The sequence below is a fragment of the Cricetulus griseus genome (genome assembly GCF_003668045.3).
Source record: "Cricetulus griseus strain 17A/GY chromosome 1 unlocalized genomic scaffold, alternate assembly CriGri-PICRH-1.0 chr1_1, whole genome shotgun sequence".
NCBI classification, from domain to species: Eukaryota; Metazoa; Chordata; class Mammalia; order Rodentia; family Cricetidae; genus Cricetulus; species Cricetulus griseus.
The window spans coordinates 101,850,482-101,865,954 of record NW_023276807.1 but is presented as its reverse complement, the minus strand read 5'-3'; the positions used below and the strand labels follow the sequence as shown (position 1 = coordinate 101,865,954).

The window sequence follows — 15,473 nt, the reverse complement described above, 5'->3', positions numbered from 1 at the left end:
AGTGCAGGAGTTGTGTTGTAGATGGGTTCTGGCACTCCACTATCAAGTTTTATGCATTTTAACCAGATACGATTTTCTGTAATGGTCTGTCTGTTGCAAACAGAAGTTTCTTTGATGAGGCGTAAGAGCTATATTTAACTGTGGGTATAAGGGTAAGTATTTAGAATGCTGTTAAGAATCATACTGGTTTAATAAAGTGGCAGAAGATTCTCCTCTTAAGACCTGTGCCTTACTAGACTGGGAAGTTAGGAAGGTTTCAAATACCAAGCATGATTTTTCTCTTCTTGAGCCGGTTTTAAGCTGTTGGTTACCACCAAGATGTGGGTGCCACTATTGCACCCTTAGGTCTATCTTGCCAGGCTGGAAGTTGTTGTAGACAATAGGCAGTTGACTAGGACTGTTGGTTACATTTCTCCCTTGGAAGCTTGCATAGCAGCACCTTGTGGTACTAGGAAAGCTAGTCCTTGGGGCCCTTTTAGGTCAGATCCAGCTTAGGTCCTCTGAGTTCTATGTCTAAAGTGCATGGTATCTTCAGTAATAGACACCTAAGTTCAAACACTGGGAAGCAGACAAGGGCAGGGCAATACCTATATTGTTTTGGGAGTTTCTTGAACTCTCCGGCTCAACTGCTCGTAAGGTTTCTTATCACCCATTTCTGGTCTTTTTTTTTTTTTCCCCTTAAGGCAGGATCTCACTTAGTGCCTTAAACTCATTCTGTAGCCTAGCTGAAAGGTACAGAGTTTGTTTGTTTGTGTTTGTTTTTGTTTTGTTTTGGTTGGTTGGTTTTTCAAGACAGGGTTTCTCTGTGTAGCTTTGGAGCCTGTCCTGTAAGTTGCTCTATAAACCAGGCTGGTCTCGAAATCACAGAGCTCCACCTGCCTCCTGAGTTCTGGGATTAAAGTCAAACACCACCACCTTCCTGCTGAAAGATAGAGTTGTTAGTAAATTTTTATCTTAAGATTCTTGTGGCTGGGGCTGGAGAGATGGTATAGGTGAGAGCACTTGCTGCTCTTGCAGATGGATCAGGCTTATTTCCCATGGTGGTTCATTCTCCAGTTCCAGAGGTTCTGGTGCCCTTGTCTAACCTCTGTGACCACAAGCAGGCACATATGTGCAAATATACATATTCGGGCAAAATACACAAACAGTAATATGAAAAAATCAAATAAAATGTTTGAGGGGAAAAAAGATTCTTTTGGGTTTTGAGATGGGAATCTCTTTTTTTTAAGATTTATTTTTTAATTTTATGTATATGAGTGCTTGGTCTGCATATTCAACTTTATGACAGAAGAGGGCATCAGATCTCATTTAGAGGCAGTTGTGAGCCACCATGTGGTTGCTGGAAATTGAACTCAAGAAGAGCAGCCAGTGCTCTTAACCACTGAGCCATTTTTCCATCCCTGAGATGGGATGTCTTGTGGAACCCCTTGCCCTCAAAGTAGCTATATACATTCAACACTGGCCCATGTCACCATAGTGTCCTTCCTGAACTAGAAACTAGATAGACTTCTATTTGGAGGTAGTTTGGTCATGACCTAAGTAGTATACATGGGCTCACATGTATATCAAGCCATACAGTATCTTACATTACTTTATTTGGGTTTTTTGGGGGATAATCTCACTATGTAGACCAGGCTGGCCTCAAACTTAGACATTCGTCTACCTCTGCCTTCCTAGTGTTGACATTAGATGTATGCGCCACCACCACCTGGCTGGTTTTATTTTATTTTTATTTATTTATTTTGGTTTTTCGAGACAAGGTTTCTCTGTATTGCTTTGGAGGCTGTCCTGGAACTCGCTCTGGAGACCAGGCTAGCCTCGAACTCACAGAGATCGGCCTGCCTCTAGCTCCCGAGGGCTGGGATTAAAGGAAGGCGTGCAAACTTCCCAGCTGGTTTTAAATTTTTTTAAACAATTTTTCTAGATTTTTTTTAAATGTATATGAATACTTTATCTACATGTCTGTACCACATGCATGCCTGGATTCATGGAGATCAGAAGAGGGCATCAGTCCTTAGAATTGAAATTAAGGATGGTTGTGAGAGACCATGAGGGTACTGGAGAGATGGCTCAGTAGTTAAGAGCACTTAGAGAGGACCACAGTAGGGTCCAGTTCCCAGCATCCACATGGCAGCTCACAGCCCTTTGTGCCTGGTGCCTGGGGAGGCCAGAAGAGGGCATCAGATCCCCTGAATCTGGAGTTACAGACAATTGTGAATTGCCAGTGGTGCTGGGAATGGAAACCAAGTTCTCTGCAAGAGCAGTCAGTGCTTTTAACTGTTGAGCTGTCTCTTCAGCCCCCATTTTTAATTTTTTGAGGAATCTCCAAGTTATTTTTGAGGAGGCTGGAGAGAACAATTAAGAGCCCTTGATGTTCTTCTAAGAGACCCTAATTTTGTTCCAGCACCCATGTCAAGTGGCCTCCAGCTCCCTCCCCAGAGGATCAGGTGCCTTATTGCACACACGCACAGAGATGCACACACACAGACACACATACACAAGTAAAAATGTCTTAAGAGCTTAGCAAAGAAAGTGTATAATGCCTATAGCAATCCATATGCCCAACTGTCCCTCCTCCAAGGTCTCCTCTGTGTCTGCACCACAGCAATCACCTGTCCTCAGACTCAAATGAGGTGGTATTGGAGTTGCTGGATTTCCATTTTCTGGATTGGTATTAATGTTTTTTTCACATTATTGACTTTCTACTCAGCTTTCTAGGAAATTGAGACTGCAAACATTCCTGTGCCAAGTTTGTGGAGTTTTAGGTTTATTTTTCAGTTTTGTTTGTTTGTTTTTTGCTACTCGTTGGGATCTCTGTATCTTCTGGAAATTATCCCTTTTAGCAGGTGTGTTATTTACAGATACTCTTCTGTTCAGATTGTCTCTTTGTTCTGTTGGTGCTTTGTTGCACAGAGCTGTTGAGTTTTGTGTGATCATATTGTTCGGTTGTACTTTCGTTACCTGCATGTCTAGAATCATATATTTAAAAAAAGACTTGGAGGCAGGCGTTGGTGGTGCACGCCTTTAATCTCAGCCCTTGGGAGGCAGAGGCAGGCGGATCTCTGTGAGTTTGAGACCAGCCTGGTCTACAGAGCAAGTTCCAAGACAGGCTTCAAAGCCACAGAGAAACCCGGTCTCAAAAAACAAACAAAAAAAGAGTTGGCTGGTTCAGTGTCATGAGACAACATTTCTCTAAGGCTTTCTTCTGATAGTTTCCTTGTTCCACTTGTCTTTTGTTTTTTGTTTGGTTTTTGTTTTTTTTTTCTGGTGTTGTTTTGCCTTTCCTGTTGTGGTTCCAGGAAACAAACCCAGAGCCTTTCATATTCCAGGAAAAGTGTTCTAGTACTGACCTTTGTCCCTATTTAGAGTCTCAATTCATTTTGAGTTGACTCTTACATATGATGAAAGACTAGTTTTATTTTTTTATGCATGGAGCCAGTTTTCCCAGTAGTACTTACAGATACTTTCCCTTCTATACTGTGTGCCCTTGTCAGCTGTGTTGAAAATCATTTGACTATAATAGGTGTGTGAATTTATTTCTATATTCTCCACTCTGTTTTATTGATTTTTATACCAATACCATGCTGTTTTGGTTATTACAGATGTGTGGTATTTCCTAGGGTTGTTTGTTTTTTGAGGCAGTGTCTTGCCATGTAGTACTAGTTGGTCTGAAACTCCTATCCCAGCCAAGCCTCAATCTTGGGGCAAGCCTGTTGCAGAGGTGATTGAGACAATCACCGTCATGCTTGGACTTGGTGCAGTGTGTTGTAAAGTTGAGTGTTGTAACCGGGCATGTTGGGGTACATCCATTTAATCCTGGCAGAGGCAGGTGGATGTCTGTGGGTTTGAGGCTAGCAAGGCCTGCATAGTTGAATTCTAGACTTCTAGACCAGCCATAATTACAAAATGACACCTTGTCTTGAAAAACCAAAAACCAAACCAAAACAAGAGAAATAAAGAAAAAAACAGAAATTAAATAAAATTTAAAAGTTAGATATTGTAATGCCTTCAGCTGTGTTTTTGTTTTGTTTCTTTCTTTTGCCATGCTGGGGATGGAGGCCAGGGACTTACATATGCTAGGCAAGTATTATACCACAAAGCAAAACCTCCAGCTTTGTTTTTTACGTTCATTTTATCTATTTGTGTGTGTGTCTTGTCTGTCTTTCTGTCTCTGTGTGTGTTCGTGTGCGTGCGTGCATGTGTCTTTGTAAGTGTATGAACACCTGAGAGGTGAGGATGGAGACCAGATGAGGCCACGGTATGTCCTGTCATTCTTTGCTTTTTTCATTTGGGACAGGGTTTCTTCTTGAACCTACACTGGTGAAGTCAGCCCCACCCCCACCTGCCTTCAGGGTCAGAGCTTAGTCCCTTACCTGGCTGGTAGGGCCCGTACTCTGCTCCTCATGATTAAGGGTCTCACCAGCCCCTCCAGTTTTGTTCTTTTTTCCTCATGATTGTTTTGTAAGATCATCATTATTTTCTTGGTCCTCTGGGTAAAAGGTAGAAAGACAAATCAATGGTGTGTTTTAAATGACCTTGTGGAAATTTCTCATATATGTCAATTGTATAAATTAAAGATTGAGACATTGATTGCCTCAAAGCTATCGCCTTCTATACATGTGGAAAGTCCCTGGATGAGGGTGTAAAGCTCACACTGTAAGTGTTAGGCCGAAGCTTGATTTAGCTCTTGGGTTTTTGCCTTAGTATCAAGTATTGGTTTGGGTACGATAAGACTATAGAAACCACCCCGTATTTTAATTTAATGTGGAATTTCAAACTGTAGCAGGATAGTAAATGTAACGTGGATTCTGAAGGGCGTGCTCAGACTGAGGAAGAGGAACAGAAGAAGGACATACTGGGGAGGGTCACCAATCCCCACAGTTGATGTTGAGACTGTTGAAGAAGCTGTGGCTGCAGCCCATTGGGTGGCTGAATCACAGAGGCCATAGCAGTCAAGTAGGAAAGAACCACATTTTGGAGCACATAAAATAAGTGCTGACAGGCAACCCACAGAAGGAGTTAGGCTGTAGCTGCAATACAAGATCTGCAGTCTGTGATGTTTATTACAAAAGGAACACACAAAACCATGGACAGGGTGCCTCTGAGACCTAGAGGACCTTCTCTGCAGGCCAGGGCTATTATGTTACCAAAGGACTTTTTGCTCTGGCCACATAGCATAGGTATAGGCCTTTTAGATGATTTCCAAACACTCCTGTGTATATGTGTCACTAATGGGTTCATGGCAGAACACAGAGGAGCAGCACTCTCATCCTGAACTGTTCTTCTAGCACCTTATAACTAATCTGAGCTTTGTATTGGTGTATAGAAGAAATGCTTAAGCAGCCCAGGAGTCCAGTACCATAAAGCAGATCCTCACACTCACATTTTGAACTAATTCAAAATATTTTGACAGGGGCTGGAGAAATGGCTCAGAGGTTAAGAGAACTGCCTGCTCTTCAAAAGGTCCTGAGTTCAATTCCCAGCAACCACATGGTGGCTCACAATCATCTGTAATGACATCTGGTGCCGAACACTGTACACATAATAAATAAATAAATCTTGGGGCTGGAGAGACAGCCCAGAGGTTAAGAGCAGTGGCTGCTCTTCCAGAGGTCCTGAGTTCAGTTCCCAGCAACCACATGGTGGCTCACAACCATCTGTTATGAGATCTGGTGTACAGATATACATGGAAGCAGAATGTTGTATACATAATAAATAAATAAAATCTTTAAAAAAATATTTTGACAAGGAGCACATTTCAGGCAATAGCAAAGCATTGACACATTTTCTTACCGAAAAGATATGTTTTCAATGGGTTTGCTATGTCTCAGAGGTTAGTTATATTACTGATCTTGCCAAGATCCCAAGTTTAGTTCTCAGCGCCCATGTGAGGTGAGTCACAACCACTTGTGGCTCCAGCTCCAGGTAACCTGACACCCTTTTCTGGCTTTTGTGGATACCTACACTCATAAACAGGTACACACACACACACACACACACACACACACACACAAATAAAAAATAAATCTTTTGAGCTGGGCATTGGTGGCACAACACCTTTAATCCCAGCACTGGGGAGGCAGAGGCAGGCCGATCTCTGTGAGTTCAAGGCCAGCCTGGTCTACAAGAGCTAGTTCCAGGACAGGCTCCAAAGCAATAACCGTGTCTCGAAAAAAAAACAAAACAAAACAAAAAACCTTTTTAAAAGTAATTTTATATATATAATGAGATTTGAAAAGACATATATATATATGAGATTTGAAGAAGACTGGAGAAATGACCCAAAAGTGAAGAGCACAGGCTGTTCTTCCATAGGATCAAGTTCAGGTCCTAAAATTTTAACTCCTCTTCCAAGGGACCTGACACTTTCTTGACTTCCCTAGGCACTAGGCACCATGTGGTGCACATACATTAATGCAGGCAAAATACTCATAAAGTAAATAATCTTTAAAACAAAATTATCAAAAAGATTTGAATAAATGAAAATGTTCTGATACAATGCTTGTATAAAAGACAAAATAGTAATAACCAAGAAAGAAGTTTGTTTTGTGTTTTGAGAAAGGGTCTCTGTGTAGCCCTGACTGTCCTGGAACTCACTATGTAGACCAGGCTGGCCTCGAACTCACAGAGATTCACCTGCCTCTGCCTCCTATCAAAGATACTCACCACCACATCCAGCTAAGAGGAAAATTTAAAAGGAATGAAATAAGAATACTAGCCTCAGAGATTTAAAATGTTAAGTCTTAGAAATTTAGCTAGAACATAGATCGTAAATTGCTGAAACAATAGAACATCTGAAAACGAATACCAATACATAGGGAGATTTAAGATATCTTCTCAGAGCGGTGATGGAAAGCTGTGCTCTTAATTGCTCTTGGGATGGTAGCCATTTTAAGAATAATAAAGTTGTATCTGTATGTCTTTATCTTAAACATATTCCCTACTAATCAGATTTCAGTGTAAACAAAATAACCTAAAAACATCTGAAGAAACCTTGGGAAATTTCAGGTTAGAATGGGTTAACTATAATAGAAATTTGTAAGTCATAAAACAAAACATGATAAATAAAAGCCTAGAGACTGATACTGGGGTTCAAACTTCAAGCTAAGGTCAGAAAAGCAATATAGTGGACCACCAGCTCTTAATACTACTTCAAGCTGAATGCGCTGATCCTGCTGTCTCTCCTCAGTGTGACTGGAGAATCCTGAGACTGAATGTCTTACTATCCTAGTTGATACTGAGCCTTCCTATCTTCAGTATGGCTGGAGAATCAATGCCTCATCTTCAGTGTGACTGGAAAATGAATGCCTCCTACTGAATACTGAAGGCCCTGCTTCTATCTTTTATACCCCTCTAGTGCTGGGATTAAAGACATGTGATCTGTTACTCTTTTAGACTGATTCAATCTCTTGTATCCCTGGGTGGCCTTGATCTCAGAGAAATCCATCTATTTCTTAATCCCGAGTCCTAGGATTAAAGGTGTGTGCCTGGCTTCTTTGGATTGTGACTGACTTTGCTTTCTGAATCCTCGGGCAAGCTTTAATAAATCATAATATATCACCACAGCTGAAAAATATACTGCATAAAAATAAAGAAGTTCTAGAGCCAAACCTGGTAGTACACATCTGTAACCCTGGCACTTAGGAGGTAGATGCAAAACTGAGGCTGGAGAGGTGGCATTGGTGAAAAGCACTTGCAGAGGACCCAGGTTTGGTTCCCAGCACCAACATTGTAGCTCACAACCATCTATATGACTCCAGTTCCAGGAGCTCTAGTGCTTTTTGTGGCCTTTGTAAGCACTTGCTCACACACATTGTACCCATACATATATTCAGGCAAAACACTCTTACACATTAAATAAAAATAAATAAGGCTGGGCTGTGGTGGCACAAGCCTTTAATCCCACCACTTGGGAGGCAGAAGCAGGTGTATCTCTGTGAGTTTGAGGCCAGCCTGGCCTACAGAGTGAGTGCCAGGAGAGGCTCTAAAACTACACAAAGAAACCCTGTCTCGGAAAAAAAAAAAAAAAAGAAACAAAAGGGAAATGCTTTATGATGCAATAATTCTCATTCTAGTGACTTATTAGGTAAATTTATATAGCAAGATTGAAAACACAAATGTGGTTGAATGATTACATATAATGTGTGTCTCTGTTTATTGGGGCTGGTGACATGGCTCAGCAGTGCTCTTGCAGAGGACCCAAGTTCTGTTCCCAGCACCCGCCAATACAGTGGCTCACAACCATCTGTAACTCTAATTTCAGGGGTTTGATGCCCCTTCTGACCTCCTCAGGCTCCTACATGTGTTTTGTACATATACATTTGAACAGAAATGCATATACAAATTAAAAAATTAATACATTTTCAAGTTACTGCTTTAGAGAAACCAAGTGTCAGCCAAGTATTGTGGCACATGCTTATAGTTCGTCCTTCTCTGGAAGCTAAGACAGGTGGGTTGTTTCATTTCAGGAGTTGAAGGCCACCTTGGACAACAGTGTGAGCCCAGCTCAAATAAGAAAGGAAGTAATGGCCAGGCATTAGTGGCACATGCCTTTAATCCCAACACTCAGGAGGCAGAGGCAGGCAGATCTCTGTGAGTTCGAGGCCAGCCTGGTCTACAGAGTGAGTTCCAGGACAGCCTCCAAAGCTACACAGAGAAACCCTGTTTTGAAAACTTAAAAAAAAAAAAAAAAAAAAAAAAAAAAAGGAAGGAAGGAAGAAAAAGAAAGGAAGTAATGTGTGCCATTCTCAAATAACAGTGGTAGAATTGGTAGATTACTCAGACCAGATAATTGGTACTGGACTCAGGGTACAAAAGGAATCCACATTTTTACTGCATATACTTGAGAACAATGCCAAAGTTAAGCATTTCAATGTTAATTCTTTGATCATTGAACATATCTGTGGAGCAGAACACTGGAGATGGATGTACCACTAGACTTATGGAGGTCCCTATGCCACAAAGCTTACATGGAGAAAGCTAGTTATTGCTGAGCCAGCAGAAGTGGTTGCACAGAAAACATGAAATAAAAACTAAGTTGCAGAAATAAATTCAACATAAAATAAATGTACATAAATGCACTTGCCTTTAATCTCAGCAGTGCTCAGATCTCTGAATTAAAGGCCAACCTGGTCTACATAGTGAGTTCTCTAGGACTGTATAATGACACCTTCTTTCAAAAAAAAAAAGAAATCATAAAGTGGATATGAACCAAAAATAAACACATGTTTCTCCCTCCCCAATAACCAGGACAACAATAAAGGACGTTACCTTCTCCAAACCTTGGCAGTGAGTGAAAGGGTAAGAACTTTCAGGAATTCGCCATTTTTATGAATTGGCAGCCTGTATCCATGGTACCAGGAAGGGCTGGCAACCCTAAGCTGAGGCTCTAGTTTACAGGGGCCCTTGGTTAGTTGTTTAGTCCCTTCACCTCCAGCTCTGACAGAAAACTGCACAGCCACCTCCTCACCCTGCATTTGCCAAGTGACAAGGAGTTCCTTGGAGCATCTGAGCTACAGCCCAGCACATCTGTAACTGGGCAGCTAGGGCCACACAATAGCACTATGGAATCGTACCTGAATCACCAAGGGTGACAAGGTCTGCAAGTCTGTCCCTTCTTGCAGGCTTATGTGGAAGGAGTCTGGCCCCTGTGGTGAACTGGGCCTGCTGGCTCTCATTCTACAGCTTGCATTTGGCAGAGCAGGATGACATTGTGTAACCATTTTTTTAAAAGATTTATTTATATGTCTGAATATTTTGCCTGCATATATCTGTGTATATATGCTTACCTAGTATCCAAAGAAGTCATAAGGGAGTGTTGGGTACCCCAGAACTGGATTTATGTATGGTTGTACATTATGCAGGTTCTGAGCACCAAACCTGGGTCCTCCGCAAGAGCAACAAGTGTTCTAAACAGCTGATGGTCGTGTGAATGAGGTCAAGTGGCTTGGGCTGTACTGGCAGCTCTTGGCCAGCCGCAGCTAAGAGCATTTGGATCTGGAAATTAATGAAGAGGATGTGTATAAAATGTGTCAGTGTCCTCAGCCCCATCCACATGATAGTAAGGCATCCACGTGAGGAGGTTCAACCTCTTCCAGCTTTGATAACACAGTAAAGTTCTACCAGGAAAAGGACAAACTGTGTCTCCCTGATGACCATGAATCCACTATATGGACCTCCGCCTGTGACTCCATTGGTCAGCACCTGGCATCCCACATTAATAACTATACAGTGTGTTTAGTGCCAGTATCTCCTAGGCAACAAACAAGGGTGACAGCTAGAAATATATCTGCATGTTAGGGGTTCTGCTCCAGCACCATTTATGACATTTAGTGTCATCTAACTGGGGCCCTCACAACAGCTTGTAGGGATGACACCATCATCTGGGTGTTGGAGTAGACTCCAGCTCAGATCTGCACCATCTGATAGTCCACCTGTATCTGCTGTTTCCCAGGATGTCAGCTTTGCATCCTAGAACTCACAGGAGCTATCCTTCTGCAGTGATGATGGGCATGTTGCCTCAGGAAATTCTGATCTCTGAGCTTCCAAAAAATTGGGAAGTTGTTCCACAAAAAATGCCCCAAGACTTTGCCAGCTCCTGAGAGTACCTGAAAAAGCAACCTTGAGCCAAGGCAGTGGTGGCACACTCCTTTAATCCCAGCACTCAGGAGGCAGAGGCTGGAGGATCTCTATCTCTGAGTTCCAGGACAGGTTCTAAAGCTACACAGTGCCTGGGGGGTCAGGGAAGCACATTTGACCTTCATTTACCTTAACTCATTTTAGTTGAGACTTGAGAAGTGTGGAACCACACAGCCACTTACTGTTCTGTCCTTGACACAGTAAAACTGCAGAAAATAAGTACATGCCACAGATTTTGCTGCAACAGGGAATGGTATTGATTTGGGGGGTGAATGTAGTGTTTATTTATTTTTGGTTTTTTTGGAGACATTGTTTCTCTATGTAACTGTGAAAGCCTCCAGATTTACTTAAAAGCAGAGACCTCGGCCTGTGCTATGTGCGTCTTTCCATCTTTATTCGTCTGCTGTTTTCTAGGGAGAGAATAGCCTTATATACACTTACAGCACAGTGGAAAAACCCCAGGCGCAAGAGCTCGTGTTTTTCCAGGTGTAGTGGGTGAGGCTGGGGCTATAAGCCAGGACTAGAACGCAGGATGTGCTTGTGGTTATTGGCTGACAAGCAATTCAGAGACCCCGTGTGGGCTAGGACCCAACATGTAACACTCTAAGTGTCCTGGAACTCTCTTTGTAGAGCGACTAGGCTAGTTGAGAAGGTGCGGGGATTGCCTAGGCTCTGGGTCTTGTCCTCAGTGCTGTATTTGTGCACATCTTCAGTCTTAGCACCAGGGAGGTGGAGACAGGAGGACCAAATGTTCCAGGTCTTCCTCAGGTATATAAGGAGTTCAAGGCTAGCCTAGGCTAGAGATTATAAATAAGTAAATGAATAAAATGGAGGTGATTTTTAGAGCCATCTATAAATAGAAAAACATCTGGTGACTATTGAGAAATGACTTGATATTACCTGGGATCAGTTTTCAGATTCATTGAAATCTGTCAAAGGACTAACGATCCCATCCCCCCCAACGCCCCCCCCCCCAGAAATTGAAAAGTAGGTTGTAAAATTCTTTATGGAAAAAAAATTACCAAAAATAGTTAAAACAGCTGGGCAGTGGTGACACACATCTTTGGTTTGTTTTGTTTCAAGACAGGTATTCTCTGTGTAGCTTTGGAGCCTATCCTGGCACTCACTCTGGAGACCAGGCTGGCCTCGAACTCACATAGATCCTCCTGCCTCTGCCTCCCAAGTGCTGGGATTAAAGGTATTCGCCACCAACGCCCAACTGTGGCACACAACTTTAATCTCGGGATTTGGGAGTCAGAGTCAGGCAGATTTCTGAATTCAAGGGCAGGCTGGTCTACAGAGTGAGTTCCAGGACAGCCAGGGCTGTTACACAGAGAAAACCTGCCTTGAAAAACAATAAACAAATAAACAAATAAATAATAGTTAAAACAGTCTTGAAGAAGGACCAGAGTACACGTTTCACACTGATTTATTTTAAACTTATGCAGTTTAGTTGGGTTGGGAAAATGGCTTAGTGGATAAGATTTCTTGCTGTTCAAGTATGAGGACTGGAATTCATTAACAAACACCCACCTAAAAACTAAACATGTCAACACATGCTTGTGACCCCACTGTTGAGTGAGGGTGGAGATTTCAGTGGATAGTTGTATAGCCTACCCAAAATGGAAAGCTTCCAGTTCCCTTTTTTTAAATTATGTTCGTGAGTGTTCACCCTCCATATGCATGCAGGGTCTGTCTGCTGGGAGCAAAAGAGGGCATCAGATCCCCTGGAACTAGAGTTACAGTTGTGAGCCACCATATGGGTGCTAGAAATGGAACCTGGTTCCATTAGGAGCAACAGGTGCTCTTAATGACTGGCCATGTCTCTCTTCCTGAGAGACCTTGTCTGAAAGGAATAAGGTGAATAGAAATAGGGAAGATACCCAACTGACCTCCTCTAGCTTCTGTATACAGCGGTATGAATATATACCCATGCAGTCCATGTACATGTACCACACACACACACACACACACCAAAAATAAACAGTTACATTTAAAATAGTTGAAATGGCCAAGCATGGCCTATAATCCCAGCTTTCTAGACACTGAAGCAGAGTTTAAGGGCAGCTTGAGCTATAAGGTGAGATTTTCTTTGAAAAAAAAAAATTGTCAGATGTTGTGCTCTTCAGATTTTACTCTGTGTAGCTTTGGAACCTGTCCTGTAGACCAGGCTGACTTAAACTCACAGAGATCCGACTGCCTCTGCCTCCTGAATGCTGGGATTAAAGGCCTGTGCCACCACCTCCCAGCTCACAAAGGACTCTCAGTAAGAAAATGAACAACCCAATTCAAAAATGGGCAGAGTCCCTGAACTGACATCTTATCAAAGAAGAAACAGAAAGGAAAACACACTTGAAAGGCACTAGGTGTTGTGTGTCATTGGAGAGTTGTGCCTTAAAGTAAGGACAAGGCACAGCACTAATGCTAGCTGGGCTGAGGAGCATGCAGTGTCTTACAGAACCAAATATACTCTTACCATACATTACAGCAATTATATTCCTTAGATTTTTATCTGGAAAACTTAACACACATTTACATGAGTTTTTACCCTGCCTGCCTCTGCCTCCTGAGCGCTGGGATTAATTAAAGAAATAAAAGAAAGAGAAAACTGACACAATTTATCCCTTGACCTCCCCCTGCCACACACACATGCACACATAAATACATACATGTAATCCAAAGTTTGAGACCAGTCTGGATCACATACTGAAACACTTTCTCAATAAGTAAATAAATACATTTCAAAGGGAAAGACTGAGAAGTACTTGAGGCCACCCTGGGCAACATAACATGACCTTGTTTCCAAGGAAAATATAACTGAAAAATTATTCTACATTCATTTATTTATTTTGTGTATGGGCACACACATGCTATGGTAATGCATGTGATATCAGAAGATACTCTGGACTATGTCACTTGTTCAAAAAATAAAATGCGTTAAAAGACATAGGGCCAGATTTGGTGGCTAAGACCTTTAATCCCAGCACTCAGGAGGCAGAGTCAGGCAGATCTCTGTGAGTTCCAGCCAGAGCTATTCAGAGAAACCCTGTCTCAATAAAATAAAATAAATTCTCTTGAAGGGCTGGAGAGATGACTCAATTCGTTAAAAGCACTGGCTATGCTTGCAAATGACATAGCTTCAATTCTCAGCTCCTTCATGGTGGCTCACAACTGTAGCTCTGATTCTAAGGAGTTCATCACCCTCGTTAGACTATTCAGGCACCAGACAGGCACACAGTGCATAGATGTACATGCAGGCAAAAACCCCACATGCATAAAATGATTTTTTTAAATAATAAAAAGAAACCCAGCAAAAGTTTACTATGTTCATTAAATTCTTGCCAGCCACTAAAGCTTATACTTTCCAAGCCATGAATAAGAATATAAAGAAACCAAACTGGCTGCCTGTGGCAGGAGTAGAGCACCTGTCCAGCATTCATGAAACCCAGCACTGCTAATGGAAAGAAAGAAAGCCGCTGGGCGCAGTTCATGTTTGTCACCCCAGCAATTACAGAGGAGGCGGCAGGAGTGTCTGACAGGGCTACCTAGTGAGACCTGGTCTGAGAACCCAAAAGGAACAAGAGAAAGCCATCAATTAAGGCGAACAGCTGGTGTGAAACTGTAGCAGAGTGCTTGGCTGGGGACCTGAGCTCCATTCATAGCTCTAGCAACAAGGAATTTGATAAACAGGGTTTTGACTTTTCAACTTAAAGGAATGTGTGAGTGGAAGCAGGCATGAAGAATCCTTTTTTTTCTCTTTGCAGGTTAAAGAAGAAAGAGTTTAGTTTAGAAGAGATATATACAAACAAGAATTACAAGTCTCCTCCTGCAAACAGGTAACTCCTGTGGCTGGGCTAAGGGGTGGTGCTAGAATGATTGATCCTCTCACCTTTCTCACTTAGAAGCTTCTATGCACCTCTACCAGGTATTGAGCAGGGTTTGGTGTAGCCACGCCTAAGTAGGCGTGGCTACAGCTTCCCCTACAGTTTGGTTTGGTTTTTGTTTTTTTGTTTTGTTTTGTTTTGTTTTGTGAGACAGAATCATTACGCAGGCTTGGCTAGCTGAAAATTCACAGATCTACCTGCCTCTGCCGAGCTCTGGGATTAAAGGTGCTTCCTGTCCAGCCCAGTATTGGACTTTAGAAATAGCTAGACTTGGGCTGAAGAGGTGGCTCAGGGATTAAGAGCACTGGCTGCGCTTCAGAGGTCCTTCTGGCCTGCAGGCAGGGCACTGTAAAAATAAATAAATAAATCTAGAAAAGAATTATCTACAATTGGGGTTTGGGTTCCAAATCCTTGAATCAGAGAGGAAGTGTTTGTGAGACTCTGTAGTCATAGATGTCTGTTTACCTTGCACCTGTGTTTTACTGAATACACTAAGTAGCTTCATCTGGGCTGTTAATTACTGTTTCAAACATGATTTCAAGCCCAAATATAGAAGCAGTGTCACTTGGCCACTTTTGAGTTAGTTTGAAGCAGTGACAGTTATTGACTATTTTGTCTGGGACAAAGGAAGAGAGTCATGGTAATTTCTCCTAGGATTTTGTACATGGGCTCTGCCTAGAAGACATTTACTTATAGGACACTATTCATTGCAGCGTTGCTAATAGGAAAGAACTAGGAACAACTGAAAGTGTGCTTTACTAGGGTTCTCATTCCGCTTTGGTCTGTTTTTATATATAATGAAATATAATGCATAGCTGTTGAAAATGAATCAGTGTTGTATTAAATGGAAACAAGCTTCGGGGTCTTTCCTAGGTAAGAGGGACCCCACTGCAGGACAGTGTGTGTTGCTTACTGCTGTTGGGAAGATGTACCATCACTTAGCAAATTCTA

At 42.2% G+C, this 15,473-nt stretch overlaps 1 protein-coding gene across 5 annotated transcripts in view; it reads left to right on the top strand.

The window, feature by feature from the left end:
• Nucleotides 1-15,473, top strand: part of Prr14l (proline rich 14 like) — a 55,705-nt gene that overhangs the window by 35,263 nt on the left and 4,969 nt on the right. For 4 of the 5 annotated variants that reach the window (XM_035452083.1, XM_027387240.2, XM_027387241.2 and 1 more), the window contains one exon: nt 14,403-14,474. In XM_035452083.1, the coding sequence (XP_035307974.1) occupies nt 14,403-14,474 (72 nt within the window). Of the gene's footprint in view, nt 1-9,249; nt 9,308-14,402; nt 14,475-15,473 lie in introns of those variants that run through there. The other variant, XM_035452084.1, reaches the window with a different exon arrangement.